The following is a 26,128-nucleotide window of genomic DNA, read 5'->3' on the forward strand; positions in this document are numbered from 1 at the left end:
AAACCTTCTTGTATCGTACTATATAGTGCAATAGCCATGACTTTCTGTATCGGAACAGGGTTTGCCTGTTTCTCATCAACCATCAGAAGACGCCTGTACTCCTTGCCATGGTTCAGAAGAAGCAGACATGCGATTCAAACTATTTCAAATGGCATACATATTCAACTGAGAAGTGATGGTATAAGCAGTACGTCTGAAACGAGTTCTAACATGCCTACTCAAGCCAGGGTTGTGGTGTGTGGAGGTGGTATCGCTGGCATCTCATTGTCTTATCATTTGGCCAAGGCAGGATGGACAGATGTCTTGCTGTTAGAACAGGGAAAGTATGTATATTAGATCAGATTTATATTACTATCACCATGGACCTTGACCATATTACAGTCATTCACAGGTGGAACCAGGTGGTGCACAAAGCGCAGGTGGTGCACAAAGCACAGGTGGTATAATATTAGGTTGTCTACAAAGCACAAGTTGATTTTAATTACAACTTTTTTTTCTTCATGTCTTCCATAATATAAAAAAATCAAATTTAAAATTGTATTTAAGAAAGTTTTGGTTCAGGAGTGACTAGATTTTAAATTGTAATTGATTGAACTACTAGGGAGAAGCTTTGCATCAGGGTATTTAGTAATTGGTCAGATGTCCTATAGCCATCAGCGCAAGTGCTGTGGTTTAGAGGTATGAATGCCAGTGGCTGATCTAAAGGTCCAGTCCCATCCTAGAATTACTTGCAAATTTCTCAATGTACTTAATATGAAGTACAAATTACGTCAGAGTAGGGCAAACACCTCACCAATTAGATTTTAAATATTACATATCTACTATTCATTCTATTATTTCACTAGATTAACATGTGGAACTACATGGCACTCGGTTGGCCTGGTTGGACTTAACCATAGTGTTGAGTTCATTGCCAAATGCCGCAAGATGAGCAGTAATCTCTATGAGAGTTTAGAAGAAGAGATCGGAATGAGTACAGGTAAACGTAAAAGTAATCTACTAAAATAGATAAAATTAAAATAATCTTATTATGTTTTAATGCATGTTATTTAGGCTCCTGTTATTGATGAGATAAAGACATCCTGGTTACGGGCGAGTCAAGTTTTCATCTGTAGAAGAAGAAGATATCTGGCTTTCTTTTACCTCACAACAAAGAGGAAGATGAAAAAAACTAAAGTCATATATTATTGTATTGAAAATGTACTGGACTTACTGCAGTAACTGCAGTATATTTATTTTGAATTGATCCTTAAATTTAAGAAAGGTGATCTCAGGTATTAGATTGAGTAATAACAATTTTTGTTTAAAATTTTTTATTTTCATGGTTGTTGATTGTTGTATTTTTAAACAACGTGATTTCTGTAATTTTCTGTACTATATCATGCATTGGAAATAGGCCAATTAGAATGCTATTTTGTCTCACAACAGGTTTTCTTCGCAATGGTTCCATAGCTGTAGCTCAAACAAAAGACAGAATGACCTCTTTCCACCGGTCAGCTGCCATGCTCAGGTATACAATCAATTGTATACTGCACAACTAATATGATAATTTTCACTTTAGGGTCATACTTGATCACGAAAATCTTTCTTTCATACATGGGTTGTTTATTTTCTAATTTTAAATTTATGTTTTTTCATTAGCTCAGCATATAATGTTGTATATTTCTTGCAGTTAATTTTCTATATTTTCCTTGTACAGTATACATTTAGTCTTTTAGAGTAGAAATAAACTACTATATATTACACAATCTGTAATCTTTATTTATTTTCTGTCATTCTTCTTTTCATGGGTTTGTTACATTAATGGATACTACAGTATATTATATGGTGGTCATTTACACTGTACAGTCAGGTTATTTCATTATATTTATCATACAATTAATAGACACTATTTATAATATGTCTTATAATTTACTAAGTCATCAAGATGGAGGATCAATGTTGCAGATTGTTTTGGTTAAACTTCATTCCATGTTTCACATGTATTTATTGTTTCAGAATAATCAAAATCTCACAGATGATGGCCTACAGTAGCCAACAAATCAATTATTTATTGGAATAGAAATAACACTATCCTACACTAACACTATTATTAATGAATGTAATCAATTCTATTTCTGTTCTTGAGTCCAACCAAGAACACAGTGTTGACAATCTGAATTTAAAAGCCCTTGTGATGTGCATACTTCCAGGTTGTTTGAATTCTTCTCTTATAATTTCCTCATTTTTCCCATTTCTAAAATGTGGTTTCAAAGTTCAAACCATGGTTGACCTTTTATTAAAGCCTTGAATAATTATTTCATCTTTGCTGTTTATAAATATTCATTTCACTGCTAACTGATTTAGAGTTTTCCTTTTTCCATTTACAATATATTATATTCATCTCAATTTTCATTTCTCTTGTTTATGTATGTCATTTTTAATTATTTTATTTATTACAGAGGAAAAGGCGAAGATTTTCAAATTTTAACTCCTTCAGAAATTACATCACTCGCTCCTTTTATCAAAGTTGATGATCTGGTGGGAGGTGTTTATTTCCCTCGAGATGGTCGTACAAATATATCCGACACAGCAGCGGCCTTAGCAGCTGCTGCTAAGAGAAAAGGTGATTTTAATTTTCTTGTTTGCACTTGTAGTTTGTCTGAAAATGCTTTTTTTCTTTAAGATCCATGCTTTTGCTAAATAAACTTTATTTGAGTTAGAGAACAATGTGTAATTATTCATTTAACTGTAGAAAAATAATAATACAATTTTCTTTAAAAAAATGAAACATGGACATTGTCGAGTCAACTTTATGATGAAGTTTTATAACCTTAAATTATTATCATAATTATCCTACTCTGTCTTTTGGATGAACGAAATTAGATCTAAATTCTCATTTCCTTTAAGGTGTCACAATACTAGAGGGAGTTGAAGTTAAGAAAGTATTAACTAAAAATAACAGAGTGACTGGTGTTGAGACTAGCAAAGGCACTGTGAATTGTGAATATTTTGTAAATGCTGCAGGGCAGGTAAAGTAGGCCTCTTTGGTGTTTAAACATTCATGGAATTCTGCCTTAAATTATACTAGTTAAACTAAAGCGTATATGGAAAGATACAATATAGAAAATGTATTTGTAATGGGATTTATACTGTCCAACTGTCTTAAAGCTCAGTGCACTAGATGCTAACAACTTTCATCTCTTCTAAGGCTCCCTTCATTGATGGACCCATATACCCGGATAACCACCTACTTTTTTAAAAGATGCACACAAACCAGTTGTGTACACTGGACAGGTTTTAGTTCCCATTCCAGAAGAGAAGGGTCAGGTACTATAACTGTGGTTCTGCCCTAACTGCTTGGCCACTCGACTTGATAAAATGTCATAGCATTACAATCAATACAGAAACAAGCTTGTTTCAAATATAGCAATCATGTCTTTTTCAGTGGGGTCGTGAGTTAGGATTAAGAAGCTCTCCAAGTGTAAAAGTTCCTTTACATCCTGTTGAGCATGGTTACATTGTTACTAAAGCTATTGACGGTATTTCACCGTCAATGCCATGTAAGTATGTTACGCTTTCCCTGATTGCTTATCTCTACAATAGCAAAATTAAAATTGTACTAGAAAATTCATCCATATATCCATAGGCCTACACCAAGAGAAGAGATATGGTAACATAATGTAACATACCAACGTCAAAAAACTTTGCCACATGCATTTTTATACTGTAGGTATGTTTATGTAATTGAATCTTCCATATATTAATTTCTATACATAGATATACGAGATTATGATGGCAGAATATATATTATAGAGTGGAGTAAAGGTCTTTTAAGTGGATGCTTTGAAGAGAAGGCTAAACCGATTTTCATGAATGGTATTCCAAAGCCTTACGAGTTCGAAAGCCTGCCACCAGATTGGGACCAGTTCCGTAAGTGACATTTGACAATACCTACCAATTTGTAATACCGTATTATATAATAATGATAGGGTTGATACTGTGAAATTTGTTTTTTTTTCACTTTGTTTCTATCAGAGCCTTCACTCGACAGTTTCTTACTTCGAGTGCCATCAGCAGCCACAGTTGAAGTTCAACAATTATTTAATGGTTCAGAGAGCTTTACACCAGATGGCAACTTTCTCTTAGGCGAGGTGCCTGAGGTAAGTTTTGTAATGTAATGGTTCAGAGAGTTTACCACAACATAAATGCCTTTTAGGTGAGGAGTCAGTATCTGAGTGTAATGGTTGAAAGAACTTTATACAGGTTGGCAATTTCCTCTTGAACTTGTGGTAGGTGTTTGTCATGGTTCAAATAACTTACACAAGTTGGCAACTTCCTCTTGTACCTGTGGTAGGTGTCGTAATGGTTCAAAGAACCAGAAGAAGTTTTTTATTTAAATGCAATTTTTAGTTAGCCTAGATATTCTTTTTTTGAATTTAGGTTGGACACTACTTTGTGTTAGCTGGTTTTAATTCTGGTGGCGTTGCATGTGGTGGTGGGGTTGGTAGCATTCTTGCTGATTGGATAATCAGCGGCAAACGTCCTAACAACATCCTTCCTGTTGACATTCGTCGGTTCACTAGTTGCCATAACAACCCATCATTTCTCAGAGACAGAGTCCAGGAAATAGTTGGTGGGCCATTTATTAGTTTGTAGTAGTGTTTATTATTCTTTACTTGAAATTAATAAATTTTATCATTTTGACAACAGGATTCAGACCCATGAGAGTTTATATAAGAAGATTCATGTATCACATACTGCATATTATGCCCTTTCCACGTTAAAACACTGGCTCTATTTGAAACACCAAAGTTTGATCAGGGAGTTGTAACTCCCTGGTTTGATACAAGACTGTCTGGGAATACAAAAGAGCTATTATGGCAAATGATAAAGGATACCGGACATGTGAAAGACATTTGATTCGATACCTGTCTGTGCCACATTGCTTGTATTCTTTTACACAAATTACTCCCATTGGCTCATCCTTTAGTTGCTGACCCGATACAGATATGCAGAACAGAACCGTCTTGTACAACCTAGATGTGTACATCCAGTAGGTAGAAGGTAGTACCTTAGTACAAGAAATTTTACTAAACACTTACTTACGTTTGTTTTGAAGGTCGGCACTATGCTCTGAATTACCCTGGTGAAGACTACAAGTATGGCCGAAAACAGAAGTGTTCACCTCTCTACTCCAGACAGAAGCAGGCTGGTGCTGTATTTGGGGAATATATGGGCTATGAGCGTCCAAAATATTATCTAGATAGAGGTACTATTTTTAATGGGAATATCTTTATTATTTACACTGTATCTTAAAATATAATTAGTTGACATCACCTGACTAAAACAATACACTTTGAATGTCTCTTTTGTTTTATTACAATAGATGATTTTTTACCTATCAACCCTAAAGGAACTTTTGGAAAGCCAGCCTGGTTTGATAAAGTTAAAGCAGAATACTGGACCTGTCGTGATTCTGTTAGCCTTATGGACATGTCAACATTTGCCAAATTTGAAATAAAGGTACTGATACTGACTTAAATTGGTATAATATTACAATATTGTTGTAAAGTTGTCTAAACTAGTAAACTTTACCAATAACCTTTGTTTGAAAAGTCTTAGTTTTCCATAGTTAGTTTGTTGGCTGTTACTTTGTGTATCTACAGGATCACATGACCACAAAGAATGTTATTTGATTCGCTGAGTTCACATACAGTACCTCAGCAAACAAATTTGTTCACACCTACTACTTGTTTTCTCTTTTCCGAAGTGTGTTAGCAGTACTTTAGAAAACTTAGAAGTTTACTCAAATTTGCCAGTGTAGACTTTCTTATTTTTGCCTGCAACAAATCGACAAACTTTCTTAATAGCTTCACATACTCCACTACTGTTGACTAAACCTACCAAAAGTAAAGAAATTGAACCAGGTTTTAGCATGTTAGGAATATAAACTGTTCATGTTGTCTTTTTATTACTCTTTTAATACCTCTTGTTGTTTCATTCTTTTTTATTATTTTAGTCTGATGGTTATGAAGCAACAGACTTACTGCAACGCCTTTGTCCAAATGAGATGGATGTTCCTGTAGGGACTCTTGTCCATACCCCAATGTTAGATGAGAATGGTCACTACCAAAATGACTGCAGTGTGGCTAGGCTAGCTGAAAACTGGTATGTTTAGAGAGCTTTGTTTATATATTATGACAATGTTCCTACCCCTGATGTGTTGGGATTTAATGTATCTTTTTGCTTTATGAAAGTGTATGTAATAATGTTGTCCATTTTTAATAATATTTATTGTTCTTGCCCTAACAGTGATGATTTTTTCTGTATTCAACTTGTTTTATAACATTTTATGAAATAAACACAACAAAAATTATTATTTAATATTTAAATGAACCGTTTCAAATTGAAGAGTGCTCTACAAAACAACATACTATATGTATATAGCAGAAAGTAGAGGAGCGTAATATCCAATCTGCAGACAGTACTGTTTCAATCTTATTAGATCTCGTCAGTACAGCTAAGGTTTCGAAATGAAATGGACCGCAGTTAATTGATGTATATTAATTAATTCATCAATATATTCCTAAGATTTTGTTGTGGTTCAAAGGTTAAATATTCTACTTGCTTAACTATATCCTTCCATCCATAAGCAAAGCATTATCATTTGTGGTTTGTCTTGGCCCTCTGTGTTTCTTTCCTATTTCTGCCCATCGAGCAACTTGCTTTAATTTAATGTATATTTATATTTTTATATATATTTATGTTTTTAACTTAAATTTTATTTTGTATTGAGGCATATACATAAGGCGCTATTCATTATCATCCCTGCATTAATGATAATGTTCTTAATAAAGATTTTATGAAATACATTATTGATATTCATTTTTATTCCATAGTGAAAACTTCTTTCCACCATTATTGAGACAATTTGTTACTTAAGCATAACTACACATTCTGATTCATCCAGGTATTTTATCATATCGCCAACACCGCAAGAAACCAAAGCTTTTCATTGGATCTCCCAACATTTACCTGAAGATGGGTCAGTTCATTTGCATAACGTTACTGGTCAGTATGCAGGCATTAATGTGATTGGTCCAAATGCACGAGAACTTTTACAAACTCTTACACTTGATTCCCTAAGTACTACAGACTTCCGTCCATTTTGTTGTAAGGTAAGAATGAACATTTTTCCACATGCTGGAATTCAAAATAGCTAAAAAAGTACAACTTTTTTTTTATAAAACCGGTTGTAGTTTAAGAGTTGAGTGTAATAATACGTAAAAATATCTGCTTAGGTTAATTTGGAGGGCTTTAAAATACATGAATTTGTGTGAGCTTCACACTGTTACTAAATTGTTGAATAAGAGATTCGGTTCAAAGAAGATGGGTGATTTTGGGTGAGGTCGAGTCGGAAGGCTTAAAAGGTTGTAGAGGCCTGTGGCGGGTTCTCTTATTATGCATGTCCACAATATTGTTTGCAGTGTGATACACACACATATAATATGCTTATATCACAAATCATTTTTTAGAACAAGCTATTTTTCAATATCCCAATATAGATAGATTGTAATAATATTTTGTTTATACTTTCTGAAAATATTTTAAAAAGTGAATTACAGCATTCTCTGTCAATATTTGTCTTGGATAGAATATGAGTATTGGTTATGCTAATGATGTGAAGACTATGAGCATAACGCATGTTGGAGAACCAGGATTTGTTCTTTATGTACCAAATGAGGTAAGATATGACAGACTACTATCTTGTCATTGGCTGTAAAAGCTCTGTGGCTGCCATTTCTTCAGACATTTTGACATGGCTGAAATACACCAGTACACTACGGTTCTTTTTAAGTGCACAGGAGCCAAATGCGTATCTCTAGTCCTTATACAAGTTACCTACCATCAGAACTACATGGTCAAGGATTGTCTTGAAACTATGCAATAATAGGGAACTTCAGATCTGCAACGGATACTAGGTCAGGTCAATCTATGTGTCATCGGTTGTGCCCTGGACCTAGGTGGGGAGCAAAGAAATGCATCCCAATGCGCACAATGAAATCATGTGACATATTTTGTTCGTTGATCGTTGCAAATCGAAAGCTTCCTAGCATGGTTAATTTGCGGTGCCATTCCTTAAAACCACTCAGCCCTAAACTTGATTTGCAATTACTACCATCTTTTCAACTACATTTATACCCTATTGATGCAAAAGTCAACAATTTTTTTTATACTTAGACAAAATTGTCTGGTTTGATATTCAATTTTTGCAAATAAGTTTTTCATTCTTTTATTTCCAGTTTGCTTTGCCACTTTATGATAGTGTTTGGAGGGCAGGTCAAGATTTTGGTATCCAAAAGTCTGGTTATCTTGCATTGAGATGGTTGCGTATTGAAAAGTTTTTTGGTTATTGGGGAGAAGACTTCAACTCAAGTCATACACCTTTCGAAATAGGAAGAGAAACCAGAGTTAAACTTGATAAGGTAATTTTTGTTGACCATATCTATAAAAGTGCACTATACTGTATACGAGATATCGGTTCGAACTCCCGAAAGTGATTTTTACTGTTTTACTGTCTTGTAATGGGAATGGGAGGGTATTGAAACTTGATAAGATAATTTTTGTTGACCATATTTATATGTGACATATATTATATGATTAAGCATATAAACTACAGTGTTTTGTTTCAGGAGATTGATTTTATTGGTAAACAAGCATTGATAGAACAAAAAGGCAAGGGAGTTGAATCCAAGTTAACCATGTTCCTATTGGAAGACCATGATCTTTATAATGACCTTTGGCCTTGGGGAGGTGAACCGATTTACCGAGATGGCAAGTTTACCGGAATGTCAACATCTGCTGGATATGGTCCAACGCTTGGTAAGATGGTTGTGGTTGGATGGGTGACCAATGAGGATGAGAAGTCTGGTCAACGAGGAATCGTCACAAATGATTACGTATTGAAAGGTCATTATGAGATTGACCTGGCAGGTAAACGATTTAAAGCTAGAGGGAGCCCTTACCCTGTGAAACTGCAGCTGAAGCAACCTCAGTTTGGTTAATAAATTGTAAGTAATGCTGCACTTAATTTTCTCCCACTTTTGGTTTTGTTATTCATCACTAAAACAAAAGCAACTGCCATTTCTGCAGCTCAATTGAGGATTCAACGAAGGCAATTATGTGCACAAAATTGAAGCCTACAGGCGGAGGGGTGGAGATTCTGTAACAATAGCGGAAAATATCGATTTTAACTAGGCTATGTAAGCATATTTATCATAATTTCTGGTCTCTATGTATCTAGCCCCTAGGCTACGGGCTAGACCAGGAGTATTAATGGGTTCCTGAGAGAAAGAGTACAAAGACTATGACACTAGGATTTCTGAAAAACAATGCATATACATTTCAATAGACATTGACTTAAATAATAGTGTGTAATTGGGTAAAGGTATTTAATTAATTTAAGAGACATTATATACAGTACTGTTCAGGGATTATTTCTAAAATAAATAGTAAGTAGGCTAATATAGAATATATTATAATTATAATATTTCATATAATTATATAGAAGTTACATTTCAATTGCTGCATGACAATACCAGGCTCCATAAGAGAATCAGGGGTTTTTTTTGTTACTAAAATATCACCTCTCATACAGTACTATTAAAGATTATTTTTTCAACAAAAAAAATATATTTGAAAATGTATAGTTCATCATATTAAAATAAACAAAATAAATAAATCAAGGATAACAGTATATATTTATATAATAATAATCTGACGTCTTAATAGTAATATATACAAAAATATATAAAAAAAGGTACTAATACTTTTGAAGATAATTTAAATATATTAAATTTCGTTTATATCAGTATATATTAAAATTGATTGAGTAATTTACAAAATCACTTTCTTCTGGTTATTCAAAACAAAACATATTTGTAAAAGACCAGTGGAGGCATTTTGTCTTATCTGTAGTAAGTGCTTAAGTGAAAACTGACGTTTTATTTATCAAACCAGTTCTTTTTTTCTTTTTTGTTTGTTTATATACATTTAACAAGATATTAAAAAATTCATGCCTGTACACGAACTTTAAGGAATGGACCTATCATATTTTTTAAAGAACATACCTGCTTATGTTATTAAAAAAATAGGAGGAGTGGAGCTGTGGCTTGGTGGTTATGATGCTTGGCTACCAATCTAAGGGTCCTGGGTTCAAGTCCTGTCATATGTCAGGGTTTTTTTCTCATGACAATTTACAACTCCACTCCCAAAGACTTAATAATAAGTCTTTGTTTATGTAGAGCATCTTGTGTATATGTTTGTCTTGTGAAGTTATTAAATAGTTTATCCATCCTGTAATTGGCGGGTTACTCGCTGTTGGATGAGTATGAAATAAAATAAAAATAAAAAACTTGAGCAAAATCATTGTCTTACAATTGCTAAGAAATTGTATTGACATTTTCATATTAAAATCATAGATTACATTTACATTTACATTTGTCCGTTTGTTCTACACTTTTTTTTCAAATAATTCAAAGAATAGAAGTTGTTTACTTTGTACACATTTATTCACAATATCACACCGACTTGTTAAACACAATTAAAACTAGCCGCCATTTGCTTTTGTGATTATTTTAAATATTTTAAAATTGTGAACATTGTTTGCTGCCATCATACTATTGACGTTTGGTTAATTTGTATTCGTCTATTTTATTTGCCTCATGTATTATTCATGAATTAAGAGATCGCTCATATGCACAAATAGTGTATACACTATTTAAAAAAAAAATTCGGATAGTTATTATAATCTAGTCATTTTCTGACTTTCATGATTGAATTATTGATCGATCAATCGAGGAAACTCGTATATTTGCTCTTCTCTTCTACAGCTAGTTTCAATCCCTCCCACGTGTGAATTTACTATTGTTTCACACCAGTCCCACCCTTTCCACTTATATTCGAAGTTTCTGGACTTTCTGCATTCTCACTCCTGAGGATGATCAAAGCATATTGATCGAAACGTCGAGAAACTCAACAGTTCTTTTCAGAACTAATATACGTGGTGTACCGCAAACTTTATATCATTTGATTTCGCAAACCTTCAAACTGTATATATAGTTTAATACTTCTACCATGGAGTTATAGTTCAATCAATCATCAATCAAAGTAACATTTATTTTCTTCAAATTAAAACAGTATACAAAATGGTGTAAAAAAAGGTAATTAAATTGAAGAAGGCATGTTCAAAAAAGCAAAAAGCTTGTGACAGACATGCCTAAACAAAGATGAAATTTAAACAACACAGAAAAAGAAAGAAATAACAAAATATAAATGTACATAACATGGGTTAAACTAAATAAGAAAATAATGTTGGTATAAATTATGAATTGTTCGTTATTATTATCTATTTTATACATCCATGACTTGTACAATGTTGCATATCGGAAGAAGTCGACATAAAATACCCGGAGGCACCCGGATTTTTTATTTCAAAAAGTGCGCGATGTTAGAGATATCGGTTTGAACCCCCGCGAAAGTAATTTGTACTGTTTTACTTTATTGTTGTTTGTTTGCTTGTTTTACATACACCACCAGTAAACAAGATTTTCATTGGCGAGACATTTTGAATTTTTTCGATTCATATTCAATGATGAATACAGGTAATAACCAGTGGCTATGCGCTCACTGGCTAAACCCAGAAGCCCCGGTGCTTACGTGGCCCCTTAGTAGTTCTGTGCCCAGCATTAAAATAAGTCGAAAAAGGCTAAAAACTCCCAAGGCCTCCAGCGTCGGAGGGCCACTTAAGGTTTCTAAACCAGGGGCCAGGTCTCGCCACTGATGATAATGTCGAGCTTAGATGAAGTTAGATGATAGTGAAGAGAGGCACAGGCCGATCCGTATGACTTCATTTACCATTTGTGAGCCCCTCCCCAACCCCTCAAACATCGTGGTCTTGTAAACTCGCTGTTCTCGCTTATATCATGTGTCCTGAAGACGAATAATAGTAATGAATTATCGTGCGGTTATTTGTATCCATCTATCTATAGTATCGATCTATAGTAATCGGCTAGGTAATCGGTCGTTCGCCCCATTCACACTAAAGACATGATGATGTATAATAATTATAAATTGTAATCATTCATAAATCAGCTTTGTATTTCCTCGTGGGTTATGAAACTCAGATAATACCATTACGTAAAATACCTCTCACAATCATTGACACAGTTCGAAATGTTCCATCGCTACCCATGTTCCAAAAATGTCGTAAAGCTATTTATTGTCATTTTTATAACACTCAAAGCGTACCTGCACTATTAGTAGGTCTACCTGACCGTGTTTCTTCTCTGTGCGTTATTTTTAATTCTTATGGCTCGAAGGTGTGACCGAATTCTAGAACAGGCCTGCAGTAGTTTTACCCGGCTTGCTAAGTCAGTTCCCCCTCACTAATCATCAAAACTGTTATTAATTAGCTTAAAATGTGTCCTCTTTATGGTTTAAAAGAAACTGTGTTTTTATTTCAACTCAACGGATGTAGGTTTCGTGTTAGTAATGCCCTATGACCTAATTCAATAGCAGTTTTTGACCGATTTTTCTGAGCGTTTATGATTTTAATGACGCTTTTAGTTGTCTTCAGATTTAAATAACCTGCTTTGTTTTTTGTATTAAGATAGACTCCTTTTTATTTTTGTCAATGCATTGTGTAGTTCTCTATCTTAATTCTAAGTAACTCTAGAAAAGAAAATAGATTAGAAAGTATAGGACAACTTCTTTCGATAAAATAATATGTGCACAAATTAAATAATTAATATATCATCAATAAGAACAATACAACCGTATGTTGTTAATGACCATGACGTCATTTGGTTAGTGAACATATTCTCATCGAAGAAAGTGGTCATCCTAATATCTCTTTATTTCTGAGGATGAAAACATTTATTTTGTTCAATTATTTCTCTTTTTGAAGAACCAGTACATTTCCGTGGTTGTTCTAACAACATATGCTAAACCGCATTTATTACTTTCTGTCATTTTCTGTCGTTTGTATAATGTATCTTTTAATCGGATTTGCAGTGACAACCAACATTTCTTTGTTTTTTAGATTTTACGAAGACAAATAAAGTTTTTTGTATCTTGTATCTTGACAAAGAAACAAAACAATATTAAAAGCTCGTTTTCATTTTTCTTTAATTTTAATTTTTTTTTAAATTGATTTGATTTTAACAGTTACATTTTTGCTTTTAGGCCTATCGATATTCTACTGGTTTTGCATTTTTTGTAACCTTTATTTTTAAACGTTTTTAGGTTGTTATACATTCTACGATTCAAATTAGGCCTAAAATATTAATGATGATGTCTTTGTTTTTTCTCCTGATCTTTTGGTAATAACGACATTCTCCTTTGACCTGTCACATCGTTGTATCTGGTTAGCGTCAGTGGCCAGACCCTCTGGACAGCGGCGTGTTAACGGCTCAGCACTCGTGTAAATTATGTAGACAAGCCTCGTTTTAATTACTCTGTAGTTTAATGGCTTCTAACAATCACACCCGTATTAAATTATGAAATAAATGCGAAGAATTCCTCCGTAAGTGATCTTGCGCTGTTTATTTTCTGATGGAAGATAACAATTGGAAATTTATAGAAGTGACATTGACTGTTCATGTAACAATTTGTTTTTGCTGAAGTGGTTCACTGGTGAATTATAACAACTCAAGTAGTTACAAGAACAACTTCGTATAAACAAACAGGGAACAACTGTCCAAACTTACCAAAATAGAATATTTGTAAAGATCGAAGTAGGCGACAAATTGAGACAAATGTACCTTGCCATCGCAAGGTAATCATTTACCTATAAATTTACAGATCCTCATTCTCGCCGGTCTAAATGTTTTTGTTTGACTAACCCAAATGTTTAATTTAATAGCCATCTGAATTTTAAAATATTGAATTGGATAGTTCGTCTTATTGAGAGTAGAAGGTATACAGTTATATTAGGTGCGTCTCGCTTATCCGTTCTCGATCGATTCCTCCCAAATTTCAATCAATGTTATTGCTGGAAAGATTGTTCCCATACTTTTCAATTTTGATTAAATATGTTAGTACACTCATTAAAAAGTTTTGGTGTGACGACACCTATGGTTGAGATTTCTCATTCTGGTCATAGATAAATTACACCTACTGTAAATCACACGCACACGTATTTCCACGTGCACGTTATGTTGTCGTAAGAAGTATTGTTTCTGAATAATTATATCTTCACGAGACATGTACTGTTATCACTATTTCGATTACCAAGGTCTGTTACTCGTCCATAGGCCTATACTGTTTTCTATTTTCTTTGTTTCCCAATTGTCGAATTTCCATTTCTTCATTTAGTTTTGGATATGTTTTATTGAATTATATTATTAATTTGATTAGTATTATTTTTATTAGGCCTACTAGGCCTAAATAAACATTGTATTTGGGGAAAAAAACCAAAAAAAAAAACCAAAACAACAACAAAAAACACTTTTAAAAATCATGGTTCAGAGACAAACACTAAATACATATACATTTTTACTTAATAATAATAATTAAATAATAAATTCGGGTATACATGTTTGAGGTCTACTTCATTGAACCTAACATAACTTGTAATGATGTTATGATGTTGACCGCAGTGTTAGTTTACTTGCAATAACAACTCGGACTATAGAAGGTCGTGTTGAGTCGCGGGCTAATAGACGGCAAATTGACTATTTTAACTGGCCTAAACACACTCCCTGAATGCTAAGGGACGTAATGAGGCCACGTGATCAACACTCTGGTCATTTCTATGGTCATTTGTAATAATAAACTGACGCAAAAGGCTATTTCAACGGCAAACAGCCTCGGGTACGGAGACTTCTAGCATCGGAAAGATTTTAATATTTTTGTATCGTATACGTATAGAGAATTTATTATAACGAATGAAGTTTAGTTATAATTATCTGAAAAAACGCATAAAAACGAGAGAAATAATATAATCAATGGAAACCGATTGATTAATTATTGATGAATATTGTATTAGATTGGAATTTATTATTCTGCAATCTGAAAATATTAAATTTCCCAGATTGAAGAAGTCAATCCAATTATCGAACTCAAATTGATTTCTCAACTATTCAATAATTGTTTATAGAACAATAGATAATTTATTAATTTATATACGTTGATTCCTTCATTCGTTCATTCAATTAGTTTAATACGACTTGATTTTTTATCTACTCGCTAACTGATCGATTCAATAATTGCTTATTAAACAATCGATAATCGATTGATGTCTTTTGCATTCGTTTATTTACTCAATCGATGTATTGGGTGATTTTCTGGTTAATTGATTTATAGGTCTCATCGATTATTGATAGATTCATTAATTGCTTATGGAACAATTGATAATCGATTTATTTATACGCTCATTCCTGCCGTAGTTTATTAGGCTTACGACTAATTTTATTAATGTAGGTCTCCTTGCTGATTAATCGATTCGTTTATTGATTATAGAACAATCGGTAATCGATTGCTGTAATGCATTACATTTCTGCATTCGTTCATTCAATTAGTTCTTATCGATTATTGTTAATTGTGAACAATCGGTAATCGATTATTGATTGAGGTAATACATTCATCTTGGCATTCGTTCATTCAAGTAGTTCAATCGATTTGTTTTATTGGTTGATTGGTTTATTGATTATCTAAATGATTGATTGAATTGATTTATTGTGTTGATTTTATCGATTAGTTTATTAATTCGATTGATTCATTGTTTATTTTTATTGTCATAATTGATTATTTAATTGATTATTGATTGATTGGAGTGATTGTATTTTATTGATCCTTTCGATTTTGGAATCATGGGACACCGATTATTAGTCAATAAAATCAATACATGCATACCTTTGTATAAACGGTCTGTATAAAGGTATTGAATTGTGTTAGTTAATCGCGTGTAATTTAATGTATTTATTGTTTCTTGTTAATCTTAATAGGTCGCAAAACAAACGCATTAAATAGAAATTGCGTTAATACAGACAAATGATAAGACATGTAAATTTATATCTGGTATTAATAACCTACCATAAGCTATTAATATAAAATTAATACAGTGTACACACGTCTATCAACAACTATTAGGCCTTGATGGCTTCCGTTTTTTTGTAACAATACATATCAATTGATAGCGGGTGAAGGCGTTGTATCCGCCCTTATGAGGAAGTACATGGCCTGTAGTCGATAATAGCACGGCCTAGAGACGCCAATCGTAATCCTAAGGTACCCTTGCACCTAGATATTAATAGGTTGTTAACCTCACGGATTCCCTAACCCATTTTCAATCATTAGGCCTATATTAGCCTGTAAAAATGTTTTTAATATTTATTGCTTATGCCTAAACACTCATACCATGTTTTTTTTTTAATTGTTGTGTTCTCCCTGTTTTTATATCCTAAAGTCTAAAAGATGGAAAAAGGAAAAACAATCTCTGAAAAAGAGAATCCCCTGCACACAATTGTGCATAGGCTATGCTATTGGGAGAATTTATGGGGGACTCGCTTTTCCGATGCCAAAAACAACGACATTTTTTATACAAAAATTTGTTTTAGTGTGTTCGACATTTCGATATTTTGCTTTTTGGACGTAAGTCTAAAATGTCAATAGTTTAATTGCGGTAAATGTTCTAAATATAGGAACCTAAACATTCGGTATCTTTAATTACGATAACGAAAATATGAGAATCCCCGCCTCCATCTCTCAATTCTCCGCCCCCCCCCCCAACAATCCATACATAATAATGTTCAATATAACAATATGTTCCACATTTAAAATTAAATTTTGCAGGGCAGTGGATTGATTTTATTAGGCCAGTGGCCTGGTTCCCTGGGCTTGATTTAACGCCTTAGCCCGACATCTTTAAGCTTTACAATAAGCAGAACGGTTGTTAAAATTTAATTCTCGGTATAATTCGAGCTGATCATCTCCAAATGACCTGCAAGAGTTGAATATCTTTTGTATGATTCACCAGCAGCTTCTATTATTGAATATGATAACTATACAACAAGTAGATTCCGTTTTAGAAGACTATTGTAATTGCCCTTCATTAGCTCCTAATGGACAAAATAAAACTTGTTGAGTGAGAGAATTTTCCTGTAAAAATTGTAAATTTGTTTTATAACGTCATCAAAATGCAGGAAATTAAGGTCATTGACACCTGCACTGATTTTGATATTTCGAAAAAAACAATTTGACCTACTTTTGGTCAATACTTTATAAGTACAATGAAATCGACAAAGAAAATAATTTTATTAAAAATAGACCGACTTCGTGTAAGACCAACACTCATTAAAACTTATTGTTAGCAATGTCCTAGTAGGCCTAGATATCAAGGCAGAATACCCCATTCATGCTGCTCCTATTCCCGAATTATATTTAAAAAAAATTCCAAATGAACTCTTGCATGTCTGATAAAGGGTATCCCGGATAGTGCAAGTGTACATTGTACGTTGCCATATAGTATTTTTATTTTATCTACAGCTCACTATGTCGGTTGGTCTGTTGGTCGGTCGGTTGGTCAGTCGGTAAACACTAACTTGAGCACGCGACTGCAGCCATGTACGGCCTTGTTGTTAAGTATTAGAGAACATTGGTGGGACGGAACCCAGGTGTACAAATGGGTACCTGCATCTCTATGGTACCTGGTATTAAGGTAAAGACAAAACTTTGCGCTGATTACTAGCTGCATGATGGGCGTATGTTTCCATATTAACATGCCTGGGGTAATAATGTCCGTGCTGCGAGCTTTCACAACATTGGGCGCTTTATAAATCAATAGTACCGTATTACTATCATTACCGTATTATTAACATGTAGCAATTCCGTATCAAATAAAAATAAAAATGTTTATGTAATTTCAATGGTATTGTCAAGCTCATAATATTAATGTATTTAATCGTTAATTATAATTACCGAAGTTTTTTCCTGATCACCAGGGACAGCAAAATTTAAAAAAGATTAACAGATTAGAGTGTGGATTATCCAATTAAAACATACTAACAATAATTGAGATGTCATTGCATTGTCATAGACCTGTCACATGCCTGAAACAACAATGTAAATGTAGGCTATTCACATAAAGCAATGTCTACCGCCCCCCCCCCCCACCTCATAATACGTCACTGTGTTCCGATTCTAAATTACAGGCCATTATGGTCATATTTACCACTGATAACGAATTGAGAAATCTTAATTTTTTGATATTCTAATTTTGGATTTTTGTTCTTCACATTCTGGTATAAATAATTCTTTTTCTGGGTTTTCATTATAATCTGCACTGCATACAATGTGTATACCATACGGCATAAAATGGAAATATTTTACTGAAGTGGCTTACTAAGTCTTGTCGATTTAAAATGATAAATCTTTAGGATATTCTTTTGCTTTTGTCTAGGCATAATGTGTGAAATTTTCTGGGTGAAAGTTTGCTTTAGGGGTTTTGGATAGCTGTCATAGTAAAATAAGTGTTGAATTGAATATTACTTGACGTATTCATTTATCTGTTTGTATACCGGCTTATCTTCCCGAAGAATTATTCTGGATGAGTGCTAAATGGGCAGTTATCTTCGTGTCTCCAAAAAGCTTTCCTTGAAAATAATGAGCTGATGTTAAAAGCCTTTATTACGCCTGTACTATCTCTCATCCAGCTTAGTAAATGTGATGGTTAAAATTGCTTTTTGGCTCGTTGGCTCCTGTGCCATTTCAGGTCGTCTAGACTTAACAGGCCTAGCGTGGTCATTTGACGGAGACGGCCGCTACACCGGCAAGGTGTTGACGTGGTTCTAGGTGTATATTATAAATCACCGACTTAGACCCGCTCTTATTGGTCGCTTGTGAGCATGTGTGGCCCGCGGCTTCAACTCTCGTAGAGCAATTAGCTAGTCCACACATCCTCAAATTATAGGCTTGTATACTTTACAAGTTGACATGTTATCGCCATTCATCGTTAAGTCCTTCGTGACGACCCATACCACTCGTTAATAGATTTCGTAGCCACGCCTTCCGTTATCATCCAATATTTGTAATTTTTAATACAACCAGGTTAAATGATACGTTAAAGTTTGAAGATAGGAAAAAATGTTATCGTGCGTAAATGCGTTTGCTGATCGACTTTGAAACTTGATGGTGTGAATCACGTGTCAGGTATTGATTATAGAACAACTTTAAGAAAGAAGCGACTGTATTTTAATGACATAGGAGCTTGGTGACAGGGACAGTGCTAGCCAGTGTCTTTTCAACGGATCGATTCATCTCTTCACTTTTTGCAGACTTTTGTTTCATTTATACGGCGCTGGAAGACGATATGGAGGAGAACACAAAGGCGAAGCCGCGTTCCTCCTCGTTGAAGTCGAGTAACTTTACAATAGACGCGTTGATGGGAAATGAACAACCTGCAAGCAAGGTAGACAAAAAAGAAAATCGCAACTTCCTTCTTCAACCGTTAGGTAAGATAATATTTTTTTTGAAATAAATAATTAAATTTTCACACTAAATAAAATTGCAATTATGTGCCTTATTAACTAAATACAATTTTTAACAATAGGCAATACATCTATTGCGTATCACCTTAATATATTTTAGGCATATAGACGTCCCTAATCCTATATTACGGTACCGATTGAATGAAATGCTCAATCCTGGCTGGTCGTTAATAAACAAAACATTGAAGCTATATAAGGCAAAATTAGTTACATAATTTATATTTAATATTGCATTAACTATTTTAGTATAAATAGTAGGCATATTTTGCCTTCTACATCCTTCATTGATGTTTTATTTTGTCTAAATTTCAATCAATGTTTAAAACGTAGATAGCCTGATAGCCATATAATGGTATGTACATTTGCCGTAAAGTAATAGGCCTAAAAGTGGTCCTTTCAAAATAAAAAACATATCGTTAAATACATTAAAATTAGGATGTACTATAAATAATAGGTCTAATGTAGACCTATAGCGTATGGTACGTATTGTATTATATTACACAATTAATATCTAATCTCTCTAGTCTCTAGTTTGAGACAAATTAAAACAAATTGATTGGATTGACAAAGAAACAATACAAAAAAGCGAAAACAGGAAAAAAACTACAACTTACTTTGACTTAAAACAAAAAGTGTAATGCCTTATATAGTATTTATTTGGTCTAACCTTTACGTTTATATGTTGATATTGGCATCCCACCTTGCACTGCTCCATGGAACTAAAATGAAATAAACTTCCAACAGATTGAATTGAATTATTACATTCAAAATAACAAAGTATACGGTAGTGTAACAAGGTAAAACAAAACATTTGTATTTCAAATTAAGAATAAATTATGTTTTACCTGCCTGTCCGCTCCATAATAGTATACATGATTTATTGAGTTACATTAATGTTTATATTACATACATACTACGGGGGAAATTATATAAATAAATACAATGTTAAGAATAACAATACACAAAGTATTGCGTATCACCTAGTCACTGTTTTACCTGTCCGCCGAGTTCAGTATTTGGTATTTTTCAACTTCGCCAAAACATTAGAGGCAATGTGTTTTGTTCTTTTTAAACATAGACTTTATTATAAAAAATAGAAATCGGATTTCTTCAGCCTTAAAATCTGCTTCATTTTGTACAGGTATATATTTCAAACAGGAAAAAAGGAACATTAATCATCTTATGTAAATATACATTTGTTTTAACATTGTGTAAAATTAGAGGAAATATTTAGTTATCACAAATGTACATAACAATGAATTTAAGTAACCACACAAGCCAGGACAAATAAATATAGAATTTTTCATCACGATTTTGATGATTTTTTACTGCACACAAATGTTCTTATTTGGTTTTTTATTCTTAAATGTGTCTTATTATAAATTTATGTTTTATTTTTCTGAACTTTAAAATTATTATAAAGAAGCGACAACCTTATTTTTATTTGAAACTGTTGTTATTAATTTTATAATTCAAAATTTCGTTGTTTTCTGAACAGGCAGTACCAGTTGAAAAATATTTTAATTTAGTATGTTCGCAAAAACATTTAAGATATCAATCCTCGAATTTAAACAAACATTTTGTTTGTGTTCATCGAGATTTCAGTAGGATAACAAATGTCCACCGTTGACCGATCACCCAATTTACTTTTTTTTGGTCTCTTATTTACTTTAATTTCTTTATAAACAAATAATAAAAGTAAAACATACCCATAATTACATTACAAAATTCAATTTTTTTCCAAGAAAATTTAAAGGACATGCTTATGGCTACCACAAAAAGAAGTGTCTTAAATTATTTTATGTATTTAAATTATAGTTTCTCATCCCGGCTAGGCATCAGAGCATGTAAAGTACTTTTATGGCTACTTATTATTTTTTACAAATGCAATTTCGCCAATTGTTTTTTTTTCTTAGATAAATTCATTATTTTTTTAAATCATAATTTAATAACCCCTTTAAAGCGTCAATTTTTTTTTTGGTTCTAAAAACAATTGCGAGTATTGTAACGTTGACGCTAACGAGCCATATACAGATCACATAAAATGTCTATATTGGAATTTGATGTACACATCACCTTTCAAAATGTCTCAATATCCCATCAACGCATATATATTTTCACAGGTTTTAAAATGAATGATTATTGCTAGTAAGGTTGTTTGTACCCAGTAGTTTATTTGATAAGTTGACACAATTTAAACTTCTTTTTACCCTTCTATTTGTTATTAGCTGTCTACGTTTAATAGAATTATGAGCAATCCGTGGCCTACTGTCGGCAAAGTTCTTAATAATAATTTTTTTACTGTGTACAGTATTGTACGAAGGTGATCGGCGCATTACTTGATCCCCCGCCGAACCGGCAAATAAGTATGTCACACCTGTGCGTTTGCTGGGTACGGTTTCCGTAAAGTTGGATTAGGAGAAAGGGGTGGGGTGGGGTGGGGCTTGGGGTTGTTTAGCATTATGTGATGTATTGTTACCAATAAAAAAATCTTCCTTCTATTCTACATTAGAACGAGAAATGTTACGCACTTGTTTTTGTTTTGGTAAATAATAACTTATTTCAGGAAAAATTTTAAACAAAATGTTTTTTTATGTTGCAGTTTTAGTGATTACAGAATAATTTTGTGAAATAAGTTTATTGGTTTTTTTTTTCTAACTACTCAGGCCTGGCCTGCTAAACTCAGTTTAAAAGTTGGCCTAAGCCTTAGCCAGAAAAAAAAGTGTTAAACCATTAGTCTTCAATTAACACATTATAAGCTGCATTCATTGTCAATTTCCTTTATATTTGTAACAACATGACCATCACTTGTTTGAATAACGTATACCCTAAAGGAAATGTTTAAATAACTTATCGTAAACACCCGTGGAACTAAAATAACACCGTACTTTACTACTGTCATATTCATGAGCATATTAAACTGTCTATTCCGATTTTATAGCCACTAACATTCGGGGACAGTTGATTGAAATCTCCACATTTACATAGTATACTGTACAGTGTACAGTATAACGTTTTCAAAAGAAAATAGCAAAAAAAGAGGGCTAAATTGCGATTAAAAAGGTGATTACAAAATCATAATTAATTGATTAAATTGTATGAAGCATATAATTGAATCAATAAAATGGTGGTACAAGCCAAAAAATCGGAAACAAAACTTGAAAAAAAAACAAATGTTAAAATAAAATATAATACAGTACAGTGTGTATTTTAAAATAATTTAATCGTGATTGCTCTTATTTCGTTTGATCTTTTTCGCGTGCATATTTTATTTTTGTTTTTTGTTTGTTTAAGGGTTTTTTGTATCTTGCTGCAAATTTGTTTTAGAGTTTATTTATTGAAAAACTAACAAAGCGAACGAATTTTTGAATTATAGCAGTATTTTTAAAATGTTTAAAAAGCCTAAACAATTTTCTAAAATTGTAGCCTAATTTAATACATTTTTGGTAATTACTATACTGACCAAAGGATTAAAAGAAACATAACGTGTACATAATCACATGCCACCAACGTCATAATTGACCTAACTTACCCTCAATTTTATTATATAATTTATTTTTTGAAAATCCACCTTAAATTGATCATTAGCAATAACTAAATTCGTTATTAATCACAAAGGAGCACCTTTTCTATCGTAAAATGACAATTACGGTATATAAAGTAAATAAAGCTCTGTCTACACTATCAAACTAGTTTGACCAAAAAAGTGTGATGTGTCCAAATATATGATAGTAGTTATATGCCCAAATATGACGTCATCATGTCCATATATGGGCACATTCTTTTGTCACATAAAGTTTGATAGTGTAGACAGGGCTTAAAACAAAGTGGGTTTAAAATTGTAACAAAATCAGATTTTGTTGGGCTCGTACAAATTTCATTCACAATTCAAAACGAGTATAAAGTATGTGCTGAAGGCATTTATCAGTCTATTTATTATCATAATGCAAAACAAAAAAATGGTATTATAGTATATTGTAAAATAGATTAATTCATAATCGCAAAATGTTTCAGTTTTAGTAAAGATATTATTGATTCTTACAAATCAGTAATGATATTAGATAAATATCTTATGAAAACATTTTTGTTTTATTCGTTGATTTATCTGTTTCAGTAAAGATATTACTGATTCTTACAAATCAATAGGCCTAATGATATAAGATAAATATCTTTTATGAAAATATTTTTGTTTTATTCGTTGATTTATCTTCGGTTTTATTTGTTATTTCGGTATACCTTATTAGGCCTATAGATGTTGTTATCGAAATCTTAAAACGTTAATGTTCTTGGTGCAGACAATACGACCATGGGTTATCTTTCACAAAAAACATGTGTATGTAAAGGTTGTTAACAGAGATAGAAGAAAAGAGTATATTTTAAATGTTCTTCTTGGTCTACATAACCTGAAATCAATATAACATGTTTAATTTTGACATTGTTTAGTTTTTATTGACAAAGAAAAATTGATTTTCAAGTGGTAGGTAAGTTTCTTTTTGCTCGTTGAACAATTTACGGGTTTCTTTAAGCCTAGGCTTCGCGAACTTCGTGAAAGCTGGTTAAGTTTGACAAATGATAACGACGTTCGAAACCTAAACATCAAACATTAACTAAACGATTTGCCGCCAAAATTGAAGTAAATCAGCATCAATTTGAATCTTGTTGTGTGTTTGATGAATGCTCGGCGTCATGCTCTATGGACATTTAGTAGAATGCCTTTTTGCAACTTTGCTACATATATCTTGATGCGAAGATACTCTTAATGTTTTGATGACTATGTATGCATTTTGTGTGACAGAATTTACAAAGGTTGTGGATAGATGGTTTATATCACACGTGCTAAAATCAATATAACAATACCGATGCTAAGATTATAATTGACATTGTTCAATTCAACCGCCGTAGCTGAGTCGATGCCCAATCGGATTTAAACCATTTTATAATATTTGAAAAATAATAAAACTCCCGATTCTTGGTGTTTCTCAAGATGTCTTCATCTTCACGGTTGATAAATTAATTAATAATTAAATAATTTCCAGAGATCTATAGTCTTATACCACTAGGCGGTTTGGAATTCCTCCTGAATGTCAAATTTATATATTATAATGATTCAGAATTTCATGCGATAGTGTTTTTAATTGAAAATTCTTCAATTAGAAATTAACAATGTAGGTGATATCTCGATTATTTATAAGGGCGAAAATTATAATTACGGATAACATTTTTAAAATATGATTTATTAATGTTCATAAGAAGTAGGCCTACTTACATTCTTCAAACTTTATTTTTATTTTTAGGCCTACTAACAATTCTATCGCAATAAATTGAATACTGTAGGCCTACACAATACTATTGTTTTATAAATTAAGTCCTATTGTTGATTCGGTCTGATTGTCTGAAGGATCTGCTCTTTGTTCCTAATATTAAGGAAATAAATAGGGCGTAGATAGTGTCACCATGGAGATTTTGTTGTTCTTATTGCTTACAGTTTTCGACCCATGCTGCGCTCACATTATTTGATCGAACCAAGTACCGTTATTATGTACGACAGTAATAACACAAGTCGTAATAATTGTTTAAAAAGGGCTTGCTACTGTCGACCCCAGCTGTGCCTTACTTGTTGCTGTAGTATAATAATAACATCACAATAATAATTGTTTAAAATAGGGCTTACTGTCGCACCCTGTGCTTTACTTGGTAGTATAACAACACAAGTCGCAATAATTGCTTTTCAGGGCTTACTTTGTCGACCCCTGTGCCTTACTTGATAGTAAAAAAACACAAGTCGCAATAATTTCTTAAATAAAGGGCGTACTATTGTCGACCCTTGTGCCTTACATGGTAGTATAGTAATAACACAAGTCATAATACTATGTAAATTATTGCCATGTTATTTTTAACCTGGGTAGTGGACAGGTGTTAACGCCGTGCAAAAGTTAATCGGCAAAAAGTTTACGACTTGTCTTTTATTTTTGTCTCTTTATCTATTTCAAAAAATTGAATAATTCTTTATATAAATAATAATCTATGTGCATAATCGCAATGCAATGCCAACGGTATGGTTCCATAAAAAAATTATTTCATTCAATGTAGAATTATGTTTGAGGAGACCACTGAGATCCTATTTGGTGGTTCGGCCGACTCATAATAACCGATTCTCTATATATTTCCACTGAGGCATTATTATGTCCAGTACCTTCACGTACAATGTTAGGTTAGGTTAGGCTTATGTAGTGTGGTAGGCACATCAGTGGTATGGTACATCATTTTTTAACGTCTTTTTACAGTACAAATGCACTAAGAATAGGTTACACAACATTGACCGATCAAATAAACTGTAGCTTTAGGATTGGTAAATATTAGGCCCTACTTAGTTTGCGTCTGATGATGGGAATTAGGAGAGTTTTTAGGGTTTCGCTATATCCTTTGTGAAACTAGGCCTATAAACTGTCATTATCCATGTTATAGTAATACTAACTACTTTTATTTATTACTATTTTTATAGAAATTCTAATTGACAAACCTAATCACATTTACGATAACAAGTACAAAGAAGACGGCATATACCACCGTTACCCCCGTCTACAAGTCCAACCGGTATC

The 26,128-nt window shown here is 32.9% G+C and overlaps 1 protein-coding gene across 1 annotated transcript; it reads left to right on the top strand.

Annotated features, from left to right (window-relative positions):
• On the top strand, window positions 1-9,724 carry LOC140057633 (pyruvate dehydrogenase phosphatase regulatory subunit, mitochondrial-like). The gene is made up of 16 exons (XM_072103350.1): window positions 1-323; window positions 846-979; window positions 1,429-1,510; window positions 2,442-2,635; window positions 2,890-3,011; window positions 3,428-3,542; window positions 3,760-3,912; window positions 4,018-4,142; window positions 4,423-4,615; window positions 5,102-5,251; window positions 5,369-5,505; window positions 6,002-6,150; window positions 6,953-7,160; window positions 7,637-7,726; window positions 8,286-8,468; window positions 8,676-9,724. The coding sequence occupies exons 1-16, from the start codon at window positions 37-39 to the stop codon at window positions 9,045-9,047; spliced, it is 2,694 nt and encodes an 897-aa protein (XP_071959451.1). The 5' UTR covers window positions 1-36; the 3' UTR covers window positions 9,048-9,724.
• Window positions 9,725-26,128: the final 16,404 nt, after the last annotated feature.

This window comes from Antedon mediterranea, chromosome 8 (assembly GCF_964355755.1).
Source record: "Antedon mediterranea chromosome 8, ecAntMedi1.1, whole genome shotgun sequence".
Classification (NCBI taxonomy): domain Eukaryota; kingdom Metazoa; phylum Echinodermata; class Crinoidea; order Comatulida; family Antedonidae; genus Antedon; species Antedon mediterranea.